The sequence below is a fragment of the Oncorhynchus mykiss genome, chromosome 11, assembly GCF_013265735.2.
Source record: "Oncorhynchus mykiss isolate Arlee chromosome 11, USDA_OmykA_1.1, whole genome shotgun sequence".
Lineage (NCBI taxonomy): Eukaryota > Metazoa > Chordata > Actinopteri > Salmoniformes > Salmonidae > Oncorhynchus > Oncorhynchus mykiss.
The window spans coordinates 53646617-53671061 of NC_048575.1; the positions used below are offsets into that span (position 1 = coordinate 53646617).

A 24445-nucleotide genomic window follows, 5' to 3' on the forward strand; every position below is an offset into this window, starting at 1 on the left:
AGAAAAACCCCAAAATCAGTGTGTAGCTTTTAGCGTCTGTAAAACAAAGTCTGTATTAAGCTCGGCGGCTTATTTAAATACTTTCTAGAAACAATTCAGTAAGTTCCTTTATGAACTTATATCAGTAAATTCCAGCGATTCTATAGCAATTGTCAGAATAATTTTAAACTTTAGGCAATATCAACAGGAATGGAAAAAAAAACGAAAATCAGTATTTCGGCCCGGCTGCTGTCAATCAAAATTGCACGGCCATTCGATACTAAGGTGGCTTTGTCTACCAGCACGTGTGCATAATAGCCCAGTTACGTATCCCAACCTACTCCGCGACAAACGTTTCTTTCAATTTAATTTCCCCCATCTCCAAATCATGGAATGTCAACTCTGGTTCATCTTATGTTTATTGTTTGATGTGCAATAGCCACATCATTCCCGATCTCTGTCTAGTGGAAGGCCAAACTTACATATCCTGTATCTACTCGACTACACCTCTTACAAAACCTATTAAATAATACACAGCTTTTTTAATAGGGCATTTTTCATGCAGATTCATTCAATCCAACCACACCTCCACAAGACCTATTCGATGTTATATGTATCAACAGGAGATTTTACTTGCAGATCCGGTTCATCTATCATTCAACTATAACCACACCTCCACAAGACCTTATTCGATAGTACAGAACGTATCAAAATAGGAAATTTTTACTTGCAGATTCGGTTCATCTATCATTAAACTATAACCACACCTCCACAAGACCTTACTTGCAGATTCGGTTCATCTATAACCACACCTCCACAAGACCTTACTTGCAGATTCGGTTCATCTATAACCACACCTCCACAAGACCTTACTTGCAGATTCGGTTCATCTATAACCACACCTCCACAAGACCTTACTTGCAGATTCGGTTCATCTATAATTCATTCATTCGTATGAAATTCTCATTGAATTTCCAACATCCATAATTGTGTCCATTACGTGTTAAAACACAGCCACTATTTAACGTCACCTCTATACACAACCCAATACATATATAATTAGGACAGTTTTCTATGCAGATTTCAGAACAAATAGGGTCCCTGGAGGAATTTAACACATTGGTCAATCACAATTCACACATTCCTATTAAAATAACTGAGTATAGGCCCATTAATAAGAATATGTATATATATATTTTTTTTTTTTTTTACAAAACAAGATATCTTTAATCAATGTCTTAGGTTCTTATGTAAAAAAATTGGGCACCGATTCATACTCACGCCCAGTACTTTCTGATCAAAATTTGGTTTAGACTATAATACAATATGCAGATTTCGATATAACGGGCTCTGCTCACCTTTATATAGAGCGCTCCGATCAGATTTCCTGAGGCAACATGAATGGCTGGGGAAGTCACTCTTCCGTCTGATTTTTTTAGCCGTGATCAGTCTCGTCCTCTCACACTAACTTATAATAGATCGAATTCAAGAACAACCAAACTCTGCTACCAATTTTGTTAGTGTTCAAATACTGGAGAGTTGAGACCAAATCACGGACGCTGGACAGAGTGGATTTCAGTTGTAACGAAAGACAGTTTTAATGAGTCAGAGATATCTTGTCCCGCAGTTTTACGTGCACGGACCTAGTTCACATAACTCGGCAAGGAGCCAGGTGAAAAAGAGGCCTATACAATGGTTACATACATTTTTATACATAGAATAAAGTAGGTGGAGTCTTGTCGTTTCGGTCTTCTTGACTGGTCGGAGGGTTGGAGGCGGGCCTTGCTCTAGCCAGAGCGGGCCCCATTGGTGCACAGCAAAAGTTCTTTGCTCTTGGGACCGGCCAGTTAGAGGGAGATGAGATGTGTGTTTATATAAGGAAGAGGGGGTCAGTCTTCTGGCTGGGTGTATGTGTTCTTACGACGGAATGTCTTTGTTTATATGAGCTATGTGTATGAATATTTATATAACAGTATACTACTTGGGAGGAGATCGACAGGTGGGCGGCCGACCCAGGGAGAGTGCCGGAGCCCGCCTGGGATTCGATGGAGCAGTGCGCGGAAGGTTATCAGAGAATGGAGTTGGCGAAGCAGGCACGGCGGCGCGGAAGGAAGCCCGAGAGGCAGCCCCAAAAATTTATTGGGGGGGGGCTAACAGGGAGTATGGCTACGCCAGGTAGGAGACCTGGGCAGACTCCCTGTGCTTACCGGGGGGCTAGAGAGACCGGACAGGCACCGTGTTATGCAGTGGTGCGCACGGTGTCTCCAGTGCGGGTGCATAGCCCGGTGCGGTATATCCCAGCTCCCCACATCTGCCGGGCTAGGGTGAAGATCCAGCCAGGGCGGTTGGTGCCAGCCCTGCTCTCAAGATCTCCAGTACGCCTTCACGGCCCGGTCTATCCGTCACCACCTCCACGCACCAGCCCTCCGGTGGCAGCCCCCCGTACCAGGCTGTCTCTCCGGCCCATCCTTACAGGGGCTTCCTCCTCTCCAGCGCTGCCGGAGCCTCCCGCCTGTCCGGCGCCTCTGCCGGAGCCTCCCGCCTGTCCGGCGCCGCTGCCGGAGCCTCCCGCCTGTCCGGCGCCTCTGCCGGAGCCTCCCGCCTGTCCGGCGCCTCTGCCGGAGCCTCCCGCCTGTCCGGCGCCTCTGCCGGAGCCTCCCGCCTGTCCGGCGCCGCTGCCGGAGCCTCCCGCCTGTCCGGCGCCGCTGCCGGAGCCTCCCGCCTGTCCGGCGCCTCTGCCGGAGCCTCCCGCCTGTCCGCTGCCGGAGCCTCCCGCCTGTCCGGCGCCGCTGCCGGAGCCTCCCGCCTGTCCGGCGCCTCTGCCGGAGCCTCCCGCCTGTCCGGCGCCTCTGCCGGAGCCTCCCGCCTGTCCGGCGCCTCTGCCGGAGCCTCCCGCCTGTCCGGCGCCTCTGCCGGAGCCTCCCGCCTGTCCGGCGCCTCTGCCGGAGCCTCCCGCCTGTCCGGCGCCGCTGCCGGAGCCTCCCGCCTGTCCGGCGCCGCTGCCGGAGCCTCCCGCCTGTCCGGCGCCGCTGCCGGAGCCTCCCGCCTGTCCGGCGCCGCTGCCGGAGCCTCCCGTCTGCCCAGCGCCAGCTGAGCCTCCCGTCTGCCCAGCGCCGCCAGCGCCGCCCGTCTGCCCAGCGCCGCCAGTCAGCCAGGGGCCGCCAGCGCCGCCAGTCAGCCAGGGGCCGCCAGCGCCGCCAGTCAGCCAGGGGCCGCCAGTCAGCCAGGGGCCGCCAGTAAGCCAGGGGCCGCCAGTGCCGTCAGTCAGCCAGGGGCCGCCCGAGCAGCTGTCGCCCCTCTGTCCCAAGCTGCTGCCGCCCCTCTGTCCCGAGCTGCTGCCCCTCTGTCCCGAGCAGCTGTCCCTCTGTCCCGAGCAGCTGTCCCTCTGTCCCGAGCAGCTATCGCCCCTCTGTCCCGAGCTGCTATCGCCCCTCTGTCCCGAGCTGCTATCGCCCCTCTGTCCCGAGCTGCTATCGCCCCTCTGTCCCGAGCTGCTATCGCCCCTCTGTCCCGAGCTGCTATCGCCCCTCTGTCCCGAGCTGCTATCGCCCCTCTGTCCCGAGCTGCTATCGCCCCTCTGTCCCGAGCTGCTATCGCCCCTCTGTCCCGAGCAGTTGTCCCTCTGTCCCGAGCAGCTGCTTCACCTCTGTCCCGAGCTGCCCCTCTGTCCCGAGCAGCCCCTCTGTCCAGTGGGGTCATTGAGAGGGGTGGCCATGGTGAGTAAGCCAGGGAGGCGGACAATAAGGCGGACTAAGACAATGGTGAAGTGGGGTCCGCGTCCCGCGCCAGAGCCGCCACCGCGGACAGACGCCCACCCAGACCCTCCCCTATAGGTCAAGGTTTTGCGGCCGGAGTCCGCACCTTTGGGGGGGGGGGTACTGTCACGTTCTGACCTCTATTTCTGTTGTTTTGTATTTATTTAGTATGGTCAGGGCGTGAGTTGGGTGGGCAGTCTATGTTTGTTTTTCTATGTTTTGGGGCATTTCTATGTTTTCGGCCTAGTATGGTTCTCAATCAGAGGCAGGTGTCATTAGTTGTCTCTGATTGAGAATCATACTTAGGTAGCCTGGGTTTCACTGTGTGTTTGTGGGTGATTGTTCCTGTCTTTGTGTAGTGTTCACCAGATAGGCTGTATTAGGTTTCACGTTCCGTTTGTTGTTTTCGTATTCATTTAGTTATTTCATGTATCGTCATTCATTCATTAAAGAACATGAGTAACCACCACGCTGCATTTCGGTCCTCTCTTTCAACAAACGAAGAACGCCGTTACACATTTCAATGTTATATCTTATTATGGCCTTCGCCTTGTGTTCAGTGTAGCAGTTTCTTACAGCTGTTTGACTATATTACCATAGTGGGGCATGCACTGCTAAGATACGGAAGAACCATTTGTTGAGTTCATTAAAGCTCTGGGAACTATTTGTCCTCGGTTAAGGATAACTTAATGTCTGGTTTCATTATCTATCCTTTTCATTGGTGTAAATTAGCATCATATAAGATCTCTCTATCATTTAAAGACCAAGAGAGTTCCACTTTCACACCACCGATTTACAAATAAATGCTATATTTATTGTTTAATAGAACAAATCTGTACATACAGTAGTTTAATTTAGAAGCTGGTCACATGCTTAATCTGAATATATAGTATAACATATTCACCCATAAATAGCATAAATGACAGGGAATGTATGTTTTGGTAAGGCCTGTTTTGATGTTTAACTATTGCTGTTATTTGTGCTCGTCCCCTGTCCAGGTGTCAGACAGGTGTGACTACGTGTTTGTGAATGGGAAGGAGATGAAGGGCAAGGTGAGGATGATGGTGAACTTCACCTACAGCTACCTGAGTGCCCAGCTGGAGATGAATGTGTGGATCCCACGGCTGCCCCTCCAGATCGAGGTGTCTGACACAGAGCTCAGCCAAATCAAGGGATGGAGGGTGCCCATCATGACCAGCAAGAGGTACAGTAGAGCCCACCCACCAGCCACCCCCATTCCTGGCACACAGTAAAGTCTAGTGGCTTAAAAGGAAGCCCTAACTCTAAAATTAGTGTATGTTTTTATCACAAATAATATTTCTCAACGAGATCAGGCTTGTGTTTTAATACCATTACATAATGTATTAAAATAACTCAATGTGATCCAATCTACAGAGTGAGAGAATTAAAATGGGAAACAGTGATTAGGGACAGGGCACAGGATATGTGTGTGTGCATGCTTGCGTGTGTGTTTTGTGACAGGTGTGACGTGTGCTGTAGCCTAATTCAGAGTGTTTCTATTAATTCCCTAGGCTCAGCTGGAACAGTGATGAGGAGGAGGATAAGAAGGGTAAAGGCTGCATGTTGCAGTTCCAGCATGCCCTTGTGCGTGTGATCACACACTTCATAGCCGAGCAGTCGGACCCCTGGGAGCCCCAGGTCTACTTTCTGGGCTCAGACTGGCAGGTGGACGTCACCAGGCTTGTGCGCCATTTCCTCAAGGTGGAGGACCCTCGCATCGCCAGACTGCAGGCAGGCAGGGTGCTGTCAGGACAAGACATGGGGACCACCTCCATCCAGGTAACCATCAGGCCTGGTGGGAAGCCTGACTGACTGCATGTTTAAATGGGCCTTTAACTATAGAGGCGACATTGGATATTATCATGACGTGATATTTACATTGTGATATTTAATTCACTCTGTTTTTTGTGCCCGCGAAGGTGTTCTCCCCCCTCTCAGACTCCATCTTGGCAGAGAAGACCGTGACAGTAGGGAATGACAAAGTGACCATCACAGAGCTGGGGGTGCAACTGGTCACCGGCCTGGCTCTGTCCCTGCAGCTCAGCCCAGGAAGCAACAGGGCCATCCTCGCCACGGCAACCATACAGGAAGTGCTGCAGAGCCCCAAACAGGTGCTGTTTATGATCTTCTTGAATGACAATCAGATCAGACACAGGTATACTTTAGATTGAGTTTAAGGATATTAAATATTGTTTGTTATTTTGTCTCCTCAGAAGGCTGTGGTTAGTTCCTGGGTCCAGTTCAGCGATGGCTCCCTGACCCCTCTGGACATTTATGACCCGGCCTACTACCGCGTGACACTGACCTCTCTGGACCAGGGCGTGGTGTCGGTGCAGGGCTCCCCGCCTGCAGTGGTGGCAGAGGGCGAGGGACAGGGTGTGCTGGTCAGGGTGGAGATGGCCATCTGTGAGGCTTGCCAGAAGTCCAAACGGAAGAGCTCGCTGGCCGTGGGCAGCGGCAGCCTCAAGGTCAAGTTCCAGGTCAACAGCCGGCGCTTTTCCAGCAATAGTAGCAGCAACAGTAGCAGCAGTAGTGGAGGTGGGGTTGGCAGTGGCAGTAGTAAGGACAGCAGCAGTGACTATGGGAATGATGGGGAGGAGGTGGACAGTGAGAGGAAGCAACAGCAGCCACAGCTGCCCCTGCCCAGCAGCTCAGCCTCAGAGCTGGAGGAGAGCGCCATGCGCAAGGTCACCACAACAGCCAAATCCAGTGAGCCAGACGCCGCTCCGGGGAGCATGTCCAGCGGTGGCAGCAGCCACGGCGGAATGGGGAGGGCGAGTGAATCAGGAAGTTTCTTAAATGCTGCAACCATCAACAGTCCTGCCAGCCCCATCAATGACAGTGATGTTAGCAGCCCTAGTGACTATGGCACAGCTGAGGGGACAGACAATGGGCTAATTGGAGGTATAGGTAGTGTTGCAGTCAGTAGCACTGTGAAGACACTTGGTAACCTGATCAACTACAATAACTTCCCCTCTCAGGTGGAGGTGCCTGACCAGGAGCGAGTCGAGGTGGACATGGGCAATGAGGACATGCTGTCTAACCGGCCTCTCTCAGACTTGGAGATCGGCATGTATGCTCTGCTGGGGGTCTTCTGCCTGGCCATCCTGGTCTTCTTGGTGAACTGCATCTCTTACGTAGTAAAGTTCAGGCACAAACATCCCTCCTCTCATGGCCAGGAGCCCACAGGGCACAGGCACGACTGGGTGTGGCTGGGCACTGATGCAGAGCTGGTGATGAATGTGCCTGGCACTCCCCTCCAGCAAGACGACCACAGCACCACAACAGTCATAGACATTGGGCCTGATAAGACTGCCTCTCTGCCCAGGCAGCCCAGCTGCCTAGCCTCCTCTAGACCCTCCTCTCCTTTGATCTGTGGGGGCTCCCTCGGGGCCAAGCCCATGAACCGCACTGAGTCCCTCCACTCCCCCACAAGCAAGAGGAAGAGGGTCCAGTTCACCACCTTTGCCTCTCTGGATCGTGAGCACTCCCCACACCTCCCCAGAGAGAACGGCCATGGCATCCACTGGGTGGGGAAGGAGGAGAACTATGTTGAACCCCAAGTGCCCATCACAGAACCTGTGGACCATTTATAATACATAAAGGGACCGTTTCACCCCAACTGTGGGTGTGTATGTGGCTTTGATTGCCTCAATGCCTTTATTTATGGATAAAAGCAGACGACATAAGGAGCATCACCGCAAGTGGTTATACTTATTCATTATTTGTGGTTAGTTTTAAATATCTGTCAAGGCGTCTTACATGTAAATATCTTAAATGCTTTGTGAGAGACATTTTTTGTATTAGATATTAGAGAAAACACTGTGAATACGTGTGAGGATGCTTCTCATCAACCGACTAATGGCACTTTGTGTGGTGGAGAGGATAAAACGTTAGACTCAGGCCAGTTGAAATATCATTTTTTTTTACAAAAAAACAGAGGGTCTTGTTGCATGTGAAAAATGTAATTATCTTACCTTTTACATTCACATGGTGGTACCCCCTAAAGCAGGGATCTTCAACTAGATTCAGCCACCGGCATATTCTTTTCTTTGTAGAATGCAAATTGACTTCAAGAAGCCGAAACAGATATAATTTTTGACTATAGCATAATCATTTCAAACCTTGCTTACATTTGTACACAATCACATAAACTACATGAACACTCGTTGAACATCTCATTCTAAAATCATGGGAATTAATATGGAGTTGGTCCCCTTTTGCTGCTATAACAACCTCCACTCTTCTGGGAAGGCTTTCCACTTGATGTTGGAACATTGCTGTGGGGTCTTGCTTCCATTCAGCCACAACAACATTAGTGAGGTCAGGCACTGATGTTGGGCAATTACGCATGGCTCGCAGTCGGCGTTCCAATTCATTATCATGCTGAAACAGGAAAGGGCCTTCCCCAAACTGTTGCCACAAAGTTGGAAGAAGCACAGAATCGTCTATAATGTCATTGTATGCTGTAGTGTTAAGATTTACCTTCATTGGAACTAAGGGGCCTAGCCCAAATCATGAAAAACAGCCCCAGACCACCTCTATCAAACGTTATAGTTGGCACTATGCATTGGGGCTGGTAGCGTTCTCCTGGCATCCGCCAAACCCAGATTCGTCCATCAGACTGCAAGATGGTGAAGCGTGATTCATCACTCCAAAGAACGTGTTTTCACTGCTCCAGAGTCCAATGGCGGCGAGCTTTACACCACTCCAGCTTGGCATTGTACATGGTGATCTTAGGCTTGTGTGCAGCTGCTCGGTCATGGAAACCCATTTCATGAAGATCCCAACAAACAGTTTGTGTGCTGACGTTGCTTCCAGAGGCAGTTTGGAACTTGGTAGTGAGTGTTTCAACTGAAGACAGACCATTTTTATTCGCTTCAGCAATCGGCGGGCCCGTTCTGTTAGCTTGTGTGGCCTACCACTTCGCAGCTGAGTCATTCCTGCTCCTAGACGTTTCCACTTCACAATAACTGTACTTACCGTTGACCGCGGCAGCTCTAGCAGGGCAGAAAAAAGACGAACTGACTTGTTGGAAAGGTGGCATCCTATGACGGTGCCACTTTGAAATTCACTGAGCTCTTCAGTAAGGCCATTCTACTGCCAATGTTAATCTATGGAGATTGCATGGCTGTGTGCTCGATTTTATGCACTTGTCAGCAATGGGTGTTGCTGAAATAGCCAAATCCACTCATTTTAAGGGGTGTCCACATACCTTTGTGTATATATATAGTGTCAATCTATAATGCGTGGGAGTACTTTGGAAGTAAAAATCAGCTGCGGGCCGCCAGTAAACAAACATAACAGCGCTGTCTGATGAAAACCTCATAACTCAATTTGACATGTATTGAAAGCAGTACTCCCTTCAATGTATTCTGAAAATACTCTAGGAACAATAAAATGTATTCAAAACAGCCTCTATCATTTCATAACTGTATGTTTGTTAATGGGACAATATTACTTTTTTCAATTTCCTGAAACATTTCTGTTGGATATGAGAGAGATTCATTTGACAGCGAAGCAACCCAACAAGGAATTTTTGTATATGCACTGTTGTCTTTATATTGTGTACATTTGTTTGATTTGATTTTTGATAATGTCGGATATGATTTTTCATTAAACATACAGTACCAGGACTCATTCAAGTGTTTTTCTTATTTATTTAATATTATTTTCTACATTGTAGAATAATAGTGAAGACATCAAAACTATGAAATAACACATGGAGTCATGCAGTAACCGAAAAGGGTTAAACAAATAAATATATATTATATTTGAGATTCTTCAAAGAAGCCACACTTCACCTTGATGACAGCTTTGCACACTCTGCATTCTCTCAACCAGCTTCATAAGGAATGCTTTTAAGGAATGAGTCTCCACATATGCTGAGAACTTGTTGGCTACTTTCCCTTCACCCATCAGTCCAACTCATCCCAAACCATCTCAATTGGATTGAGGTCGGGTGATTGTGGAGGCCAGGTCATCTGATGCAGCACTCCACTCTCCTTCTTGGTAAAATAGCACGTACACAGCCTGGAGGTGTGTTGGGTCATTGTACTGTTGAAAAACAAATGATAATCCCACTAAGCGAAAACCAGATGGGATGTCATATCGCTGCAGAATGCTGTGGTAGCCATGCTGGTTAAGTGTGCCTTGAATTCTAAATAAATTACTGACAGTGTCACCAGCAAAGCACCACCACACCATTTTTTTAATTTAACAAGGCAAGTCAGTTAACAAATTCTTATTTACAATGACGGCCTACCAAAAGGCCTCCTGCAGGGACGGGGGATTAAAAGTAAAAATAAATCAAATATAGGACAAAACACACATCACGACAAGAGAGAACACAACACGACATGAAGAGAGACCTAAGACAACAACATAGCATGGCAGCAACACATGGCAACACAACATGACAACAACATGGTAGGAACATTACATGGCAGCAGCACAACATAGTAGCAGCACAAAACAGGGTATAAACATTTTTGGGCACAGACAACAGCACAAAGGGCAAGAACATAGAGACAACAATACATCACGCAAAGCAGCCACAACTGTCAGTAAGAGTGTCCATGGTTGAGTCTTTGAATGAAGAGATTGAGATAAAACTGTCCAGTTTCAGTGTTTTTTGCTGCTAGTTCCAGTCGCTAGCTGCAATTGAACTGAAAAGACGAGCGACCCAGGGATGTATGTGCTTTGGGGACCTTTAACAGAATGTGACTGGCAGAACGGTGTTGTATATGGAGGATGAGGGCTGCAGTAGATATCTCAGATAGGGGGGAGTGAGGCCTAAGAGGGGTTGAATAAATAAGCATCAACCACACCTCCTCCTCCATGCTTCAAGTTGGGAACCATACATTCAGAGATCATCTGTTCACCTACTCTGCGTCTCACAAAGACACAGCGGTTGGAACCAAGAATCTAAAATTGACAGATTTCCATCGGTCTAATGTCCATTGCTCGTGTTCCTTGGCCCAAGCAAGTCTCTTCTTCTTATTGGTGTCCTTTAGTAGTGGTTTCTTTACATAAATTCGACCATGAAGGCCTGGCTTCAGTTGATGTTGAGATGTGTCTGTTACTTGAACTCTGTGGAGCATTTATTTGGGCTGTAATCGGAGGTGCAGTTAACTCTAATGAACTTACCCTCTGCAGCAGAGGTAACTCTGGGTCTTCCTTTCCTGTGGCGGTCCTCTTGAGATCCAGTTTCATCATAGCGCTTGATGGTTTTTGCAACTGCATTTGAAGAAACTTTCAAAGTTCTAGCAATGTTTTGTTGTGACTGACCTTCATGTCTTAAAGTAATGATGGACTCTCGTTTCCGTTTGCTTATTTGAGCTGTTGCAATAATATGGACTTGGTCTTTTACCAAATAGGGCTATCTTCTGTTTACCACCCCTATCTTGTCACCATACAACTGATTGGCTCAAATGCATTAAGAAGGAAAGAAATTCCACAAAATAATTTAAATGCATCCCAGGTGGCTACCTCATGAAGCTGGTTGAGAGAATGCCAAGAGTGTGCAAAGCTGTCATCAAGGGAAAGGGTGTGTCATGACGTTGCACTCTTTGGGTACAGAAAGCCCCACCCCCCTCTCCCTGTCTCCTACACCCAGGCTGCTGTGGTCAGAGAGAGGTCATACATTCCTGGAGGAGATTATCTCCTCATGGCCACAGTATAGAGAGAGAGTCAAGTTTTCATAGAAGAGAACAAAGGAATTTATTCCACCTCACAGAACTTGAGGTCCTAACAACATTTATGTTCTGGAGAAGGTATAAAATATCGGTGAAGAATCCAACTACGAACTGGTCCGTTTGGTAAAATTTTGTGAAACTCTTGGGAGACAATACGGCCACATTACCATAACGCTGTTTATGTAGCCTCAGATATGAGGTTTACATCTAATTGTTGTATAACATGAATGAGTGAAGATGATACTGTTTGTAAAATTGTGTAATGTGATTTTGGACTGTTTAATGAAGGAAACTCCAATTCCCTTTGAGTTTAACTAAATCAGAGGACCGCCCATGGGCCCAGTTAGGACCTGGCATCATGAGACAGCCTTTTTCTGCTCTCCCGAATAAAACCCCCACTTTGAGAATTTCTCAACAGACCATGTTGCTCTCATTTACGAGAGGACAAAGGTTGCAGACCAGCTTACCTCAATAACGAGAGGGCCAAGGTTTGAGACCAGACTGCTGATTCTTTTAACCATGCCATGTGGTTAAACTCTTAGACTATCGATACCGACAGAATAAGAACAAGTCTTTGATATTAATTACTAATCTGCAGCTAGGAATTCGGTATCATTGAACGCGAAGACCGACAACCGCCGAAACATCTATTCTATAACGACATGAATGAATGTCACTCTGAAGGATCCATTCTAACCACGACATGGAGAGAAAAACTTTTCAGATCCCGAAGACACACAGAGCATAAATATATATATTGCTTGCAATTGTTTCCCGAATGAGTGAGCGTTCATGTGCAAAGGATTAGCATTTCAATTGTTATAATTATCAACTCTGTAGTGACTTCTCAGCTGACCCCCACTCCCCTTTTGTCTAACAAGCCGCCATGCCGGTTTAGCCCACTAGGGCACATTCCCCTATCATTTCTTGTAACCACATTTACTTTGTTTGTTTGTGTGTGCACTTCTGTGATTAGTTAGTTAGTAAATCAATTATTTAAGACAATTGATGTATGGATGACTCATAGTGAAGACTGGATTCGTGCAGATAACCAACAATTTACGATGTTTGGAATGAGACTAATGTGAGGTAAAGAATAATTCATTAATCAGAAGACTATTGATCAGATATAAAAATATCTGAAAAGTTATATTAGGAAAATTTTGAAAATTGAGGAAAATGTGTAATCTGAATATTTTCCTTGGTGCCCTTGACTTCCTAGTTAATTACAGTTACGTGATTAATCAGTTTAATCGCGTAATAATAATGAGTTATTTTATAAAGATTAATCTTCAGTTTAATGATGCCAAAGACACGACAGATGGCTACATTAAAGAATCTCAAATATAAAATATATTTTGATTTGTTCAACACTTTTTTTGGTTACTACATGATTCCATATGTGTTAGATGTCTTCACTATTATTCTACAATGTAGAAAATAGTAAAAATAAAGAAAAACCTTTGAATAAGTAGGGGTGTCCAAACTTTTGACTGGTACTGTCATCTGAATGATATTTGTATTCAATAGTTCCACTGTTGCATATGTAGTTCTATGGTACTGATCATGTGAAATGTTTGATTCTAGACTAGACATTTTGACTAATCTGTTATAGAGCTCTGCTACGCAACCGGAGACGACAGGCCCCAAACTTATACATCGGGTGAGGGATGGGTAGGGCCTATTTTTTTAATTAATAACTGTAAGGGCAGGGCTCTGTTATTGCTACATTTACATTTTGAAGCTGAGCCTGTGTTCTGCTGCGCAGTACAGTCATATCTGACTAAGATCATAACATGGTGTCAGAAGTGTTCCTTAAGTTTTGTTTGAGTTTACAGTTATATAGTTAGCTAACTGCTCTCATGTCTCTTCATTGAGCCGAGTAGCCCAAGTGGAGCCGTTGCTATGGGTACTCAGGCTCAGAGCGCCATGAGCAGAGCGCATGCAGCGCTCTTTTTTCAGAGCTGATCTATTTGGTCAAAACACCCAAAAAAAGTCAGAATTGGGGTGCCTAGGGGGCCTCCCGGGTGGCGCAGTGGCTAAGGGCGCTGTACTGCAGCGCCAGCTGTAACACCAGAGACTCTGGATTCGCGCCCAGGCTCTGTCGTAACCGGCCCTGACCGATAGGTCCGTGGGGCGACACACAATTGGCCTAGCGTCGTCCGGGTTAGGGAGGGTTTGGCCGGTAGGGATATCCTTGTCTCATTGCGCACCAGCGACTCCTGTGGCGGGTGTGTTGGTGCACAGTGTGCACCAACCAAGGTTGCCAGGTGCACGGTTGGCTTCCGGGTTGGATGCGCGCTGTGTTAAGAAGCAGTGCGGCTTGTATACTTTCTGTTTGATGATTCATTTTGAAGGAAACCTTAACAGAAGCAAAACACCATTTAACCATATTTTATTGAAAATGATACATAAGTAAACAGCATTGATCAACTTTCATTACAAAAATGTAATTAATCAATTTCAAAAAGGTTTTCTGTAGGCTGTTTGGAAATAATAAATAATAAGTAGAGTAAACATGACGGAGTCACAGCACTTCTTTTATTGGACACCAATTCACCTTTCATTCAATAAGACTACATTTGTGCTTTAAATTAAAGTAACCTCCACCTCTAGCACTTAAAAGTACATTTTGCTAATCAAGTTCAATTGTGCTGCGTAGATTGTTCCGCATAGAATTAAAGGTAGACTCAGCGATATGACATACACGCCAAAAGTAAACAGCATAGTGGGTCAATTTCCTCAACAACTAAGAGCGTCGAAGCGCGAGGCTCAACTTCTCCGCTGTTTTGGAGCCCTGGCTACCAAGGTGCAACAGCGTGAAGCGCACCCATGCAGATACTGTGTTGCACTGGGCACAGACGACAATTCAACATATATTCCACGTTTGTATAACATAATTTAATTTAAATTAAGTGGAAACAACGTTGATTCAACCAGTGTGTGCCCAGTGGGGTGTGACTGTGTGAGAGCGAGGTCTTGCATCGCTCATCTCAATATCTGCGGTGTTTTCGTGGCAACATCATTTCGCTGAGTCTGCCTTTAAAGCTTGAGAGCTAGAAAAGACTTCAGAAATGACTTCAGAATTCAGAAATGATACCTGATCATTAAAGCTAGTTATCCCTTTATGGATGCAAGCACCTCTTTAGGCCTTTCCCACTGGGCACAAACTGGTTGCATCAATGATGTTTCAAGGTAATGTGTATTGTGACATGGAATCTATGTGGAAAATACATAGATTTGAAAAAAGTCATATTGTTGTTACATACAGTTGTATGTAAAGTACAGTCATACAGTTGTTTTGAGGGTGGAATTTCAACCACAGGATTATGTCATCATTGTGACCAATTTTCAACATCCAAAAACCATGTATAAAATATGTTGAATTTGTATCTTTTGAAACAACGTCAGATATTCAACATTATATCAACTATCAGAAAAATAACTATAGGCTGGGCAGCACCTCTTACTGGAGAGTTGATCTATCTATAGCTATTCATTTGGTCTCCAATCCAGGGTTTTAACCAAGCTCAGCCCTGCTTAGCTTTGATATATCACTGACTACTACCAATATGCTATCGTGAGAATGATTGTTGAGATCTCTTAATAATTAAATATATCCACTGTTGTTATCAAAGTCCTTCCAAAGGGTAGGTTTAACAGAGTACATTAAATGCATCAATGATACTATTTGGGCCAATACGTACAGCAGTCATCAACAGATATTGTTTCAATTCAACAAAAAATAGACAAAACATAAAGGCCTAGAGTTTCAAGCTTTGGTTGATTTCAAATGTAATCTTCAAGTTAATCATTGACATTTTGGTTTCACGCCTCCATCTCAACCAAAAATACTAAAAAGTTTGAATGTTTTCCTTTTTTAAATGTTTTAAAGTAGCACTTATTTTGCTGATAGCTACTTTATTGAGCAAAAATCGACTTACTATGACTGAGAAATATGGTTGTCCCACCTAGCTATCTTACGATGAATGCACGAACTAAGTCACTCTGGATTAAGAGCATCTGCTAAATGACTGAAATGTAAAGGACTAAATCAAATCAAACTTTGTTTAAAGTGCATTTCAAGTTTGATTAGATTTAATAGTATTCTTTAAACATAGATTTTTTTGTTGATGTCTAGACGTGAAGCCAACATATCAATTATTAATTTGTAGACAAACTGGATGGTCTTTGCTATCCGGGATCTTTGGAACATCCCAACCCCATTGAAGTTGAAATGTAAAATGGTTAAAGAGCGACTGCCTTTAAAAAGCAACAAATCCCTTTAAAAACGTGGCATTGATATGAGTCAGAAACAGTTATTCTAGTGTCAAAATAAAACAAAAAAAATATTGGATCATTTTGGCCATTAAGTCAGTCTTGTCTAAAACAAAGTCTGGAATATCCGCGCATCAAAACGGTTGGAGGTTGGGTTTTGATTTGACGATGCCCATTTTTCCATTAATACGGGGTGAACAGCTGCGGTGATCGCTCTCTATCCAATGGCATAGACAGTGAGGCAGACCTGCCCAGCGGCTCCGACTTTGTTTGCATGAGACAACACAGTACCCATTTTATTTTTGATTTAAGACTGCACCAAACACCTTAGTTAAATGTAAAATTGCACAACTAAAACTTCCTCTGCAAAAACATCAAAATTAATGAAAGATTTCTAGAGTTATCTTAGATTCATTCTGGGGATTTTGAGGAAATGTCTCATGAGGGACGAGGATCATTATCCAAACTGGTTAAATCGGTCAGAAAACATACCTCCAAGACTGAAATCTTGTTTTTCTAATGAGCAACAGAAAAACATGTGCCAATCAGCGTGTTCAGTGGCTCTTTAAGGTAAGGGTTAAGGTTAGGGTAAATGTTATGGCTAGGTAACGGTTAAAGTTAGGGTAGGTACAGTGGGGCAAAAAAGTATTTAGTCAGCCACCAATTGTGCAAGTTCTCCCACTTAAAAAGATGAGAGAGGCCTGTAATTTTCATCATAGGTACACTTCAACTATGATAGACAAAATGAGGGAAAAAAATCCAGAAAATCACATTGTAGGATGTTTAATGAATTTATTTGCAAGTTATGGTGGAAAATAAGTATTTGGTCAATAACAAAAGTTTATCTCAATACTTTGTTATATACCCTTTGTTGGCAATGACAGCAAACGTTTTCTGTCTTCACAAGGTTTTCACACACTGTTGCTGGTATTTTGGCCCATTCCTCCATGCAGATCTCCTCTACAGCGATGATGTTTTGGGGCTGTTGCTGGGCAACATGGACTTTCAACTCCCTCCAAAGATTTTCTATGGGGTTGAGATCTGGAGACTGGCTAGGCCACTCCAGGACCTAGAAATGCTTCTTACGAAGCCACTCCTTCGTTGCCCGGGCAGTGTGTTTGGGATCATTGTCATGCTGAAAGACCCAGACACGTTTCATCTTCAATGCCCTTGCTGATGGAAGGAGGTTTTCACTCAAAATCTCACAATACATGGCCCCATTCATTATTTACGCGGATCAGTTGTCCTGGTCCCTTTGCAGAAAAACAGCCCCAAAGCATGATGTTTCCACCCCCATGCTTCACAGTAGGTATGGTGTTCTTTGGATGCAACTCAGCATTCTTTGTCCTCCAAACACGACAAGTTGAGTTTTTACCAAAAAGTTATATTTTGGTTTCATCTGACAATATGACATTCTCTCAATCTTCTTCTGGATCATCCAAATGCTCTCTAGTAAACTTCAGACGGGCCTGGACATGTACTGGCTTAAGCAGGGGGACACGTCTGGCACTGCAGGATTTGAGTCCCTGGCGGTGTAGTGTGTTACTGATGGTAGGCTTTGTTACTTTGGTCCCAGCTCTCTGCAGGTCATTCACTAGGTCCACCCGTGTGGTTCTGGAATTTTTGCTCACCGTTCTTGTGATCATTTTAACCCCACGGGGTGAGATCTTGCGTGGAGCCCCAGATCGAGGGAGATTATCAGTGGTCTTGTATGTCTTCAATTTCCTAATAATTGCTCCCACAGTTGATTTCTTCAAACCAAGCTGCTTACCTATTGCGGATTCAGTCTTCCCAGCCTGGTGCAGGTCTACAATTTTGTTTCTGGTGTCCTTTGACAGCTCTTTGGTCGTGGCCATAGTGGAGTTTGGAGTGTGACTGTTTGAGGTTGTGGACAGGTGTCTTTTATACTGATAACAAGTTCAAACAGGTGCCATTAATACAGGTAACGAGTGGAGGACAGAGGAGCCTCTTAAAGAAGAAGTTACAGGTCTGTGAGAGCCAGAAATCTTGCTTGTTTGTAGGTGACCAAATACTTATTTTTCACCATAATTTGCAAATCAATTCATTCAAAATCCTACAATGTGATTTTCTGGATTTTTTGTCTGTCATAGTTGAAGTGTACCTATGATGAAAATTACAGGCCTCTCATCTTTTTAAGTGGGAGAACTTGCACAATTGGTGGCTGACTAAATACTTTTTTGCCCCACTGTATGTCCCAAGGAGCCAGGATAGCACTAACTCAAACTGGATATGGATTTGTATCTTCTGCTTGTGTAGTTCCGCCTGTGTCACTAACTTAGGGCTCTATTCAATCTGTATCGATGAATCGTATACAGATTGAATAGAGCCCTTGGAGTTGTTCCTGAGAGAAAGTAAGGTTGAGACAGAGGACCTGGTTATTCTGTGCAGCCTTAGTGTAGCGTGTCCACCAGCCTCTGGTAGGCCTCCCTCTCATGGTCCAGGCTGTGGTGCTCCTCAACGTAGCGCTTCCCGTTCGCCACCACACGCTCCCGCAGCTCTCCGTCTACCAGCAGCCTCTGAGATACACGCACAAATTCCTGGAAGAGATGGGGCAAGGACAATCAATGCTTCAGAAGTTACTGAATGAAGCATACATCTGTACTAGTATTTTACCCCAAAAGAACAATTCTACTTGTTAACATTTTTTTATACATTTAACAAGCCTCTAAGAACCCATTAAAGCAGTGAGTTAATGAGGTGTAACCAACCACAGCAGTGAATGACATGAGGGAGTGTTGCTATTCTGACTTGTAAACACTCATTGAATGTGCTCTGCCTTGCTAATTGATGGAGACATCTGTGACCGGTTTCAAATAGGCAGGTGCAATGGCCCTTTCCAACCTACTCTGATGGCTGCTGCTTCCTATTTGCTTATGAAGGGAGTGGAACACAAACAGTGTCTGTCTGCTGCTATTTAATGGCCCTGCCACACCAGCTGTCAGGATGAGATGGGGAGAAATATATCAAGCAATTACAAAATGAGTAATGACATTCTCCCTGAGCGCCGGTGGAAATGTTTGGAGCCCATAAGGTCCTTCTTGAATTCTGTCAGCTTTTTTAGTGGCCTGGGAGGCTGTGACCAAGGGCTGTAATAACACAGAATCACACAGCCTTTCAGTGAGGGCTCCAGCATAGCATCCAATATCTCCTGGAGCAGAGCCTTGTGGGTAAACAGAGCTGCAGCCAATGCCAGAGCATCAGGCCGTTTCACTTCACTCAAGTGATGTGACCATGTTTGGAGTGCCTCTTCATTTGAGATTAAGCCATATGAGAGAGCCATGAAGTCCCAGCAAAACCACTAAAAGTCAAGTTATTCTATAATCAATGGACTCCATAAAAAATATACTACAGTCGTTCTGAAAATGCCATACTGTTTATAGTGCTACAGGCATTCAAGTGCTTGATCTTTTGACAGCCTTTGCATTACATTTTCAATACTCTTGAGGAGTTATGTAGAGTATCAAATGAACAAGTCACCACCACAAACAGATCAATGGCCAATAACACATTATCATCCCTGGGAAAGGCTTGTGCAACATGTACATTATCCTGTGTGAAAAAGTTGTGCCAGCCAGAGAGAGTTTCAGTTGAAACAGCTGAAGCTGTTAGCTAGAAGCCATGGTTTAGCTAACCCTCGTCTCTTCAGCCTACTGTGTGAGGTTCCCCCTTGGAGGGATTTTTCCACGGCTCAGCTGAGCACACGTGACACGACCTCCCCTGGTTGAGAAAAGGACTGACTTATCTCTTGGCATCATAGCAGCATTATGCTAATGTCACCCTCCTGCCTGCCACCGTACCATGCCGAGGACGTACCCCCTGCCAGCAAACACCTACCGCTGCTCTCACATAAAACCTCTCTGAGCAGTTAGTTAAAGTGACCCTCCAAGGACCTCTCGCTTTCTCCACATGCCTGGTTGCTGCCGTGTAGCATTATACAGTTCACTGGATACTGTTGTATCTTGACTCCTTCCCCTGAGGTCTACATTCTCACTAAAGTCTAGGCCCCTAGGACATGTTGAATCCCTTTTACCGACTTACGCACCACCAAACTATTATGTCATTCTCAGTTGTTATTTTAAGCCTTACAAAAAAACAATAGCATAAAGAGTGTGTCTAGCACAGTAGGTTAATACTCAGAAATAGCAGACTGTGTCAGGGGAAAGACAGTCATATTCCGTGGTCCTTTGTAGCTCAGTTGGTAGAGTATGGTGCTTCTATGGCGCCTTCAGTGCCAGGGTAGTGGGTTTGATCCCCGGGACCACCCATACGTAAAATGTATGCACGCACGACTAAGTTGCTTTAGATAAAAGTGTCTGCTAAATGGCATATTAATATATTATTTTAAGTGGGTCTAATACACCTCAGTTGTAGGCTCAGTTACATTGCTACTGCTGGTGGCTGTCTTCCCTCTGCATCAGCCTCTTACACAGTGGATATGAAAGCCATCTTACAGCTTTGACTGGTAACCACAGGAAGGGTTCTTACCTGAGGGGACGAGTAGAGCAGACCAGTGACCTCATGTTGCACCACCGCTGTGTTGCCTGGGATGTCACGAGCCACCACCGGTACCTCCAGGTCCATTGCCTGAACACAATACATGACACAGAAATAGCTACATCAAACTCCACACACACGTGTGACTAGCTGGCATCTTCTAGCCCTTCATTTACTTTACTTGTTGGTATCCCCTTGGGACTTTATTGTCATTCATTCAGGTAATACGTCATCAGCAGGTTGTGGAAGTGAAACATGCTAATCAGTGTTTAAGCCTTCTGTGGATTGTTTTAATCTGCAGTGTTTAAAACAGATTAACAGGATTACACCCAATTCTGGAAAGATAGTATGACAAGCTAGTCATTCTCATAATTGCTCTGGTACCCAGGGTGGAATATTGGTGCCTTGAAAGAGCTGCTTGTGACACCAACATACTATATTCTGAGCTGAATTAAAAATGTACATTGTGATATATTTTGTGGGCAGGGCATGCCAGTGGAAATAATGACAATGATGACTGTAATGAAAAAAAAGATGATTGTGGACTTTGCCCGATTTAGTGATCCCTCACCTCTAAAATGGCAGCGGACATCCCCTCGGAGACTGAACTGTTCACCAGGGCAGCTGACCTCCTCATAGCAGCATGGAGCTCCTCTTGGCTTCTCTCCTGGGCCAGGTAAACCCCTGCTGACCTTGAGAAACACAGCAGTAGCAGCACTCTGCGTGACACAGGCCTCACCACAAGGTGCACACAGCTGTGAATGACGTGTAGGAGTGACAGGTGCAGGGCATGATGCACAGACCGGTGGAAAGATAACAAGCTAGACTACGTATTTTTAATGTACATTCTGCTAACTCTACTGAAGATATAAGCACAGTTAGTTTACATGCTCTCTTGGGCCACATGGGATAAAGCGTTAGATAAGCTGGGTGTCTTTTGAATTTCTCACAAGAGCGACAGGGTCCAGATCAGCTTGACAGGGCTTTAATTAGCAATAACACAGGGTCCAGATCAGTTTGGCAGATCTTTAGTCAGTGATAACGCAGGGTCACGATCAATTTGGCAGATCTTTAGTCAGCGATAACGCAGGGTCCAGATCAGTTTGGCAGATCTTTAGTCAGCGATAACGCAGGGTCCAGATCAGTTTGGCAGATCTTCAGTCAGCGATAACGCAGGGTCCAGATCAGTTTGGCAGATCTGTAGTCAGCGATAATGTTCTACTAAACTGATAACCATGAAAGAAAAGTTTGAAAGGTTTTACCTTTTACTGATTGCTTCTACTTCTTCAGTAAACACAGGATCAATCTAAGAGAAAAATCAGTGAAAACTACTTTAAAATACACACAAACAGTTGAAGTCGGAAGTTTACATACACCTCAGCCAAATACATTTAAACTCAGTTTTTCACAATTCCTGACATTTAATCCTAGTAAATATTCCCTGTTTTAGATCAGTTAGGATCACCACTTTATTTTAAGAATGTGAAATGCTAGAATAATAGTAGAATAAATTATTTATTTCAGTTTTTAATTCTTTCATCACATTCCCAGTGGGTCAGAAGTTTACAAACACTCAATTAGTATTTGGTAGCATTGCCTTTAAATTGTTTAACTTGGGTCAAACGTTTCAGGTAGCTTTCCACAAGCTTCCCACAATAAGTTGGGTGAATTTTGTCCCATTCCTCCAGACAGAGCTGGTGTAACTGAGTCAGGTTTGTAGGCAACCTTGCTCGCACACGCTTTTTCAGTTCTGCCCACACATTTTTTTATAGGGTCAGGGCGTTGTGATGGCCACTCCAATACCTTGACTTTGTTGTCCTTAAGCCATTTTGCCACAACTTTGGAAGTATGCTTTGGGTCATTGTCCATTTGGAAGACCTATTTGCATCCAAGCTTTAACTTCCTGACTGATGTCTTGAGATGTAGCTTCAATATATCCAAATGCTCCAAGTGCACCAGTCCCTCCTGCAGCAAACCACCCCCATAACATGATGCTGCCACCCCCGTGCTTCACGGTTGGGATGGGGTTCTTCGGCTTGCAAGCATCCCCCGTTTTCCTCCAAACATAACGATGGTCATTATGGCCAAACAGTTCTATTTTTGTTTCATCAGACAAGAGGACATTTCTCCAAAAAGTACGATCTTTGTCCCTATGTGCCGTTAAAAACCATGGTCTGGCTTTTTAATGGTGGTTTTGGAGCAGTGGCTTCTTCCTTGCTGAGCGGCCTTTCAGGTTATGTTGATTTAGGACTCATTTTACTGTGGATATATACTTTTGTGGCTGTTTCCTCCAGCCTCTTCACAAGGTCCTTTGCTGTTGTTCTGGGATTGAGTTGCACTTAATGCACCAAAGTACGTTCCTCTCTAGGAGACAGAAAGCGTCTCCTTCCTGAGCGGTATGACGGCTGCGTGGTCCCATGGTGTTTATACTTGTGTACTATTGTTTGTACAGATTAACGTGGTACCTTCAGGTGTTTGGAAATTGCTCCCAAGGATGAACCAGACTTGTGGAGGTCTAAAAAAAAAATTCTGAGGTCTTGGCTGATTTATTTTGATTTTCCCATGATATCAAGCCACAAGGCACTGAGTTTGAAGGTAGGCCTTGAAATACATCCACAGATACACCTCCAATTGACTCAAATTATGTCAATTAGCCTATCAGAAGCTTCTAAAGCCATGACACAATTTTCTGGAATTTTTCAAGCTGTTTAAAGGCACAGTCAACTTAGCGTATGTAAACTTCTGACCCACTGGAATTGTGATATAGTAAATTATAAGTGAAATAATCTGTCTGTAAACAACTTTTGGAAAAATTACTTGTGTCATGCACAAAGTAGATGTCCTAACCGATTTGCCAAAACTATAGTTTATCAGGAAATTTGTGGAGTGGTTGAAAAACGAGTTTTAATGACTCCAACCTAAGTGTATGTAACCTTCCGAGTTCAACTGTATACATATATAATATCAATATATACACAAATATATATACATATATAAAATATATACTTATACTTATATTTATCTGTTGATAAAAACTGTATGTTCCCCTCAAAGCACATTAGACTTTATGCTGTTTAACTACACTGAACAAAAATATGAACGCAACATGCAACAATTTCAAAGATTTGACTGAGTTCATAAGGAAATCAGTCAATTGAAGAAGAAAAAAAATAGGGGTGTGGATCAGAACCAGTCAGCATTTAGTGTGACCACCATTTGTCTCATGCAGCACAACATCTCCTTCGCATAGAGTTGACCAGGCTGTTGACTGTGGCCTATGGAAGGGTGTCCCACTCCTCTTCAATGGCTGTGCGAAGTTGCTGGATATTGGTGAGAACTGGAACACTGTCGTATCCAGAGAATCCCAAACATGCTCAATGGGTGACATGTCTGGTGAGTTTACAGGCCATTAAAGAACTGGGAAATGTTCAGCTTCCAGAAATTGTGTACAGATCCTTGTGGCATAGGGCTGTGTATTTGGGCCGTGTATTTGCAAACTACCTGCCCTCCAGGACCCCTACACCACCCGATGTCACAGGAAGGCCATAAAGATCATCAAGGACAACAACCACCCGAGCCACTGCCTGTTCACCCCACTATCATCCAGAAGGCAAGGTCAGTACAGGTGCATCAAAGCAGGGACCGAGAGACTGAAAAACAGCTTCTATCTCAAGGCCATCAGACTGTTAAACAGCCACCACTAACATTGACTGGCTGCTGCCAACACACTGACTCAACTCCAGCCACTTTAATAATGGGAATTGATGGAAATTGATGTAAAATATATCACTAGCCACTTTAAACAATGCTACTTAATATGTTTACATACCCTACATTATTCATCTCATATGTATATACTGTACTCTATATCATCTACTGCATCTTTATGTAATACATGTATCACTAGCCACTTTAAACTATGCCACTTTGTTTACACACCCTACATTACTCATCTCATATGTATATACTGTACTCGATACCATCTACTGCATCTTGCCTATGCTGTTCTGTACCATCACTCATTCATATATCTTTAAGTACATATTCTTTATCCCTTTACACTTGTGTGTATAAGGTAGTAGTTTTGGAATTGTTAGGTTAGATTACTCGTTGGTTATTACTGCATTGTCGGAACTAGAAGCACAAGCATTTCGCTACACTCACATTAACATCTGCTAACCATGTGCATGTGACAAATAA

The 24445-nt window shown here is 44.7% G+C and overlaps 2 protein-coding genes across 4 annotated transcripts in view; one reads left to right on the forward strand and one right to left on the reverse strand.

The window, feature by feature from the left end:
* Window positions 1–8036, forward strand: part of LOC110535954 (transmembrane protein 132D-like) — a 74881-nt gene extending 66845 nt beyond the window's left edge. The window contains exons 6-9 of the mRNA XM_021621367.2: window positions 4733–4938; window positions 5267–5534; window positions 5675–5866; window positions 5969–8036. Of these exons, the coding sequence (XP_021477042.2) occupies window positions 4733–4938; window positions 5267–5534; window positions 5675–5866; window positions 5969–7351 (2049 nt within the window). The 3' untranslated portion in view covers window positions 7352–8036. The remainder of the gene's footprint in view (window positions 1–4732; window positions 4939–5266; window positions 5535–5674; window positions 5867–5968) is intronic.
* A 9855-nt stretch (window positions 8037–17891) lies between these two features.
* Window positions 17892–24445, reverse strand: part of glt1d1 (glycosyltransferase 1 domain containing 1) — a 39198-nt gene continuing 32644 nt past the window's right edge. For all 3 annotated transcript variants that reach the window (XM_021621369.2, XM_021621370.2, XM_021621368.2), the window contains 4 exons: window positions 21508–21551; window positions 20817–20937; window positions 20237–20335; window positions 17892–18288 (listed from right to left, as the gene is read on the reverse strand). In XM_021621369.2, coding sequence (XP_021477044.2) covers window positions 18142–18288; window positions 20237–20335; window positions 20817–20937; window positions 21508–21551 — 411 coding nt within the window. In that variant the 3' untranslated portion in view covers window positions 17892–18141. The remainder of the gene's footprint in view (window positions 18289–20236; window positions 20336–20816; window positions 20938–21507; window positions 21552–24445) is intronic.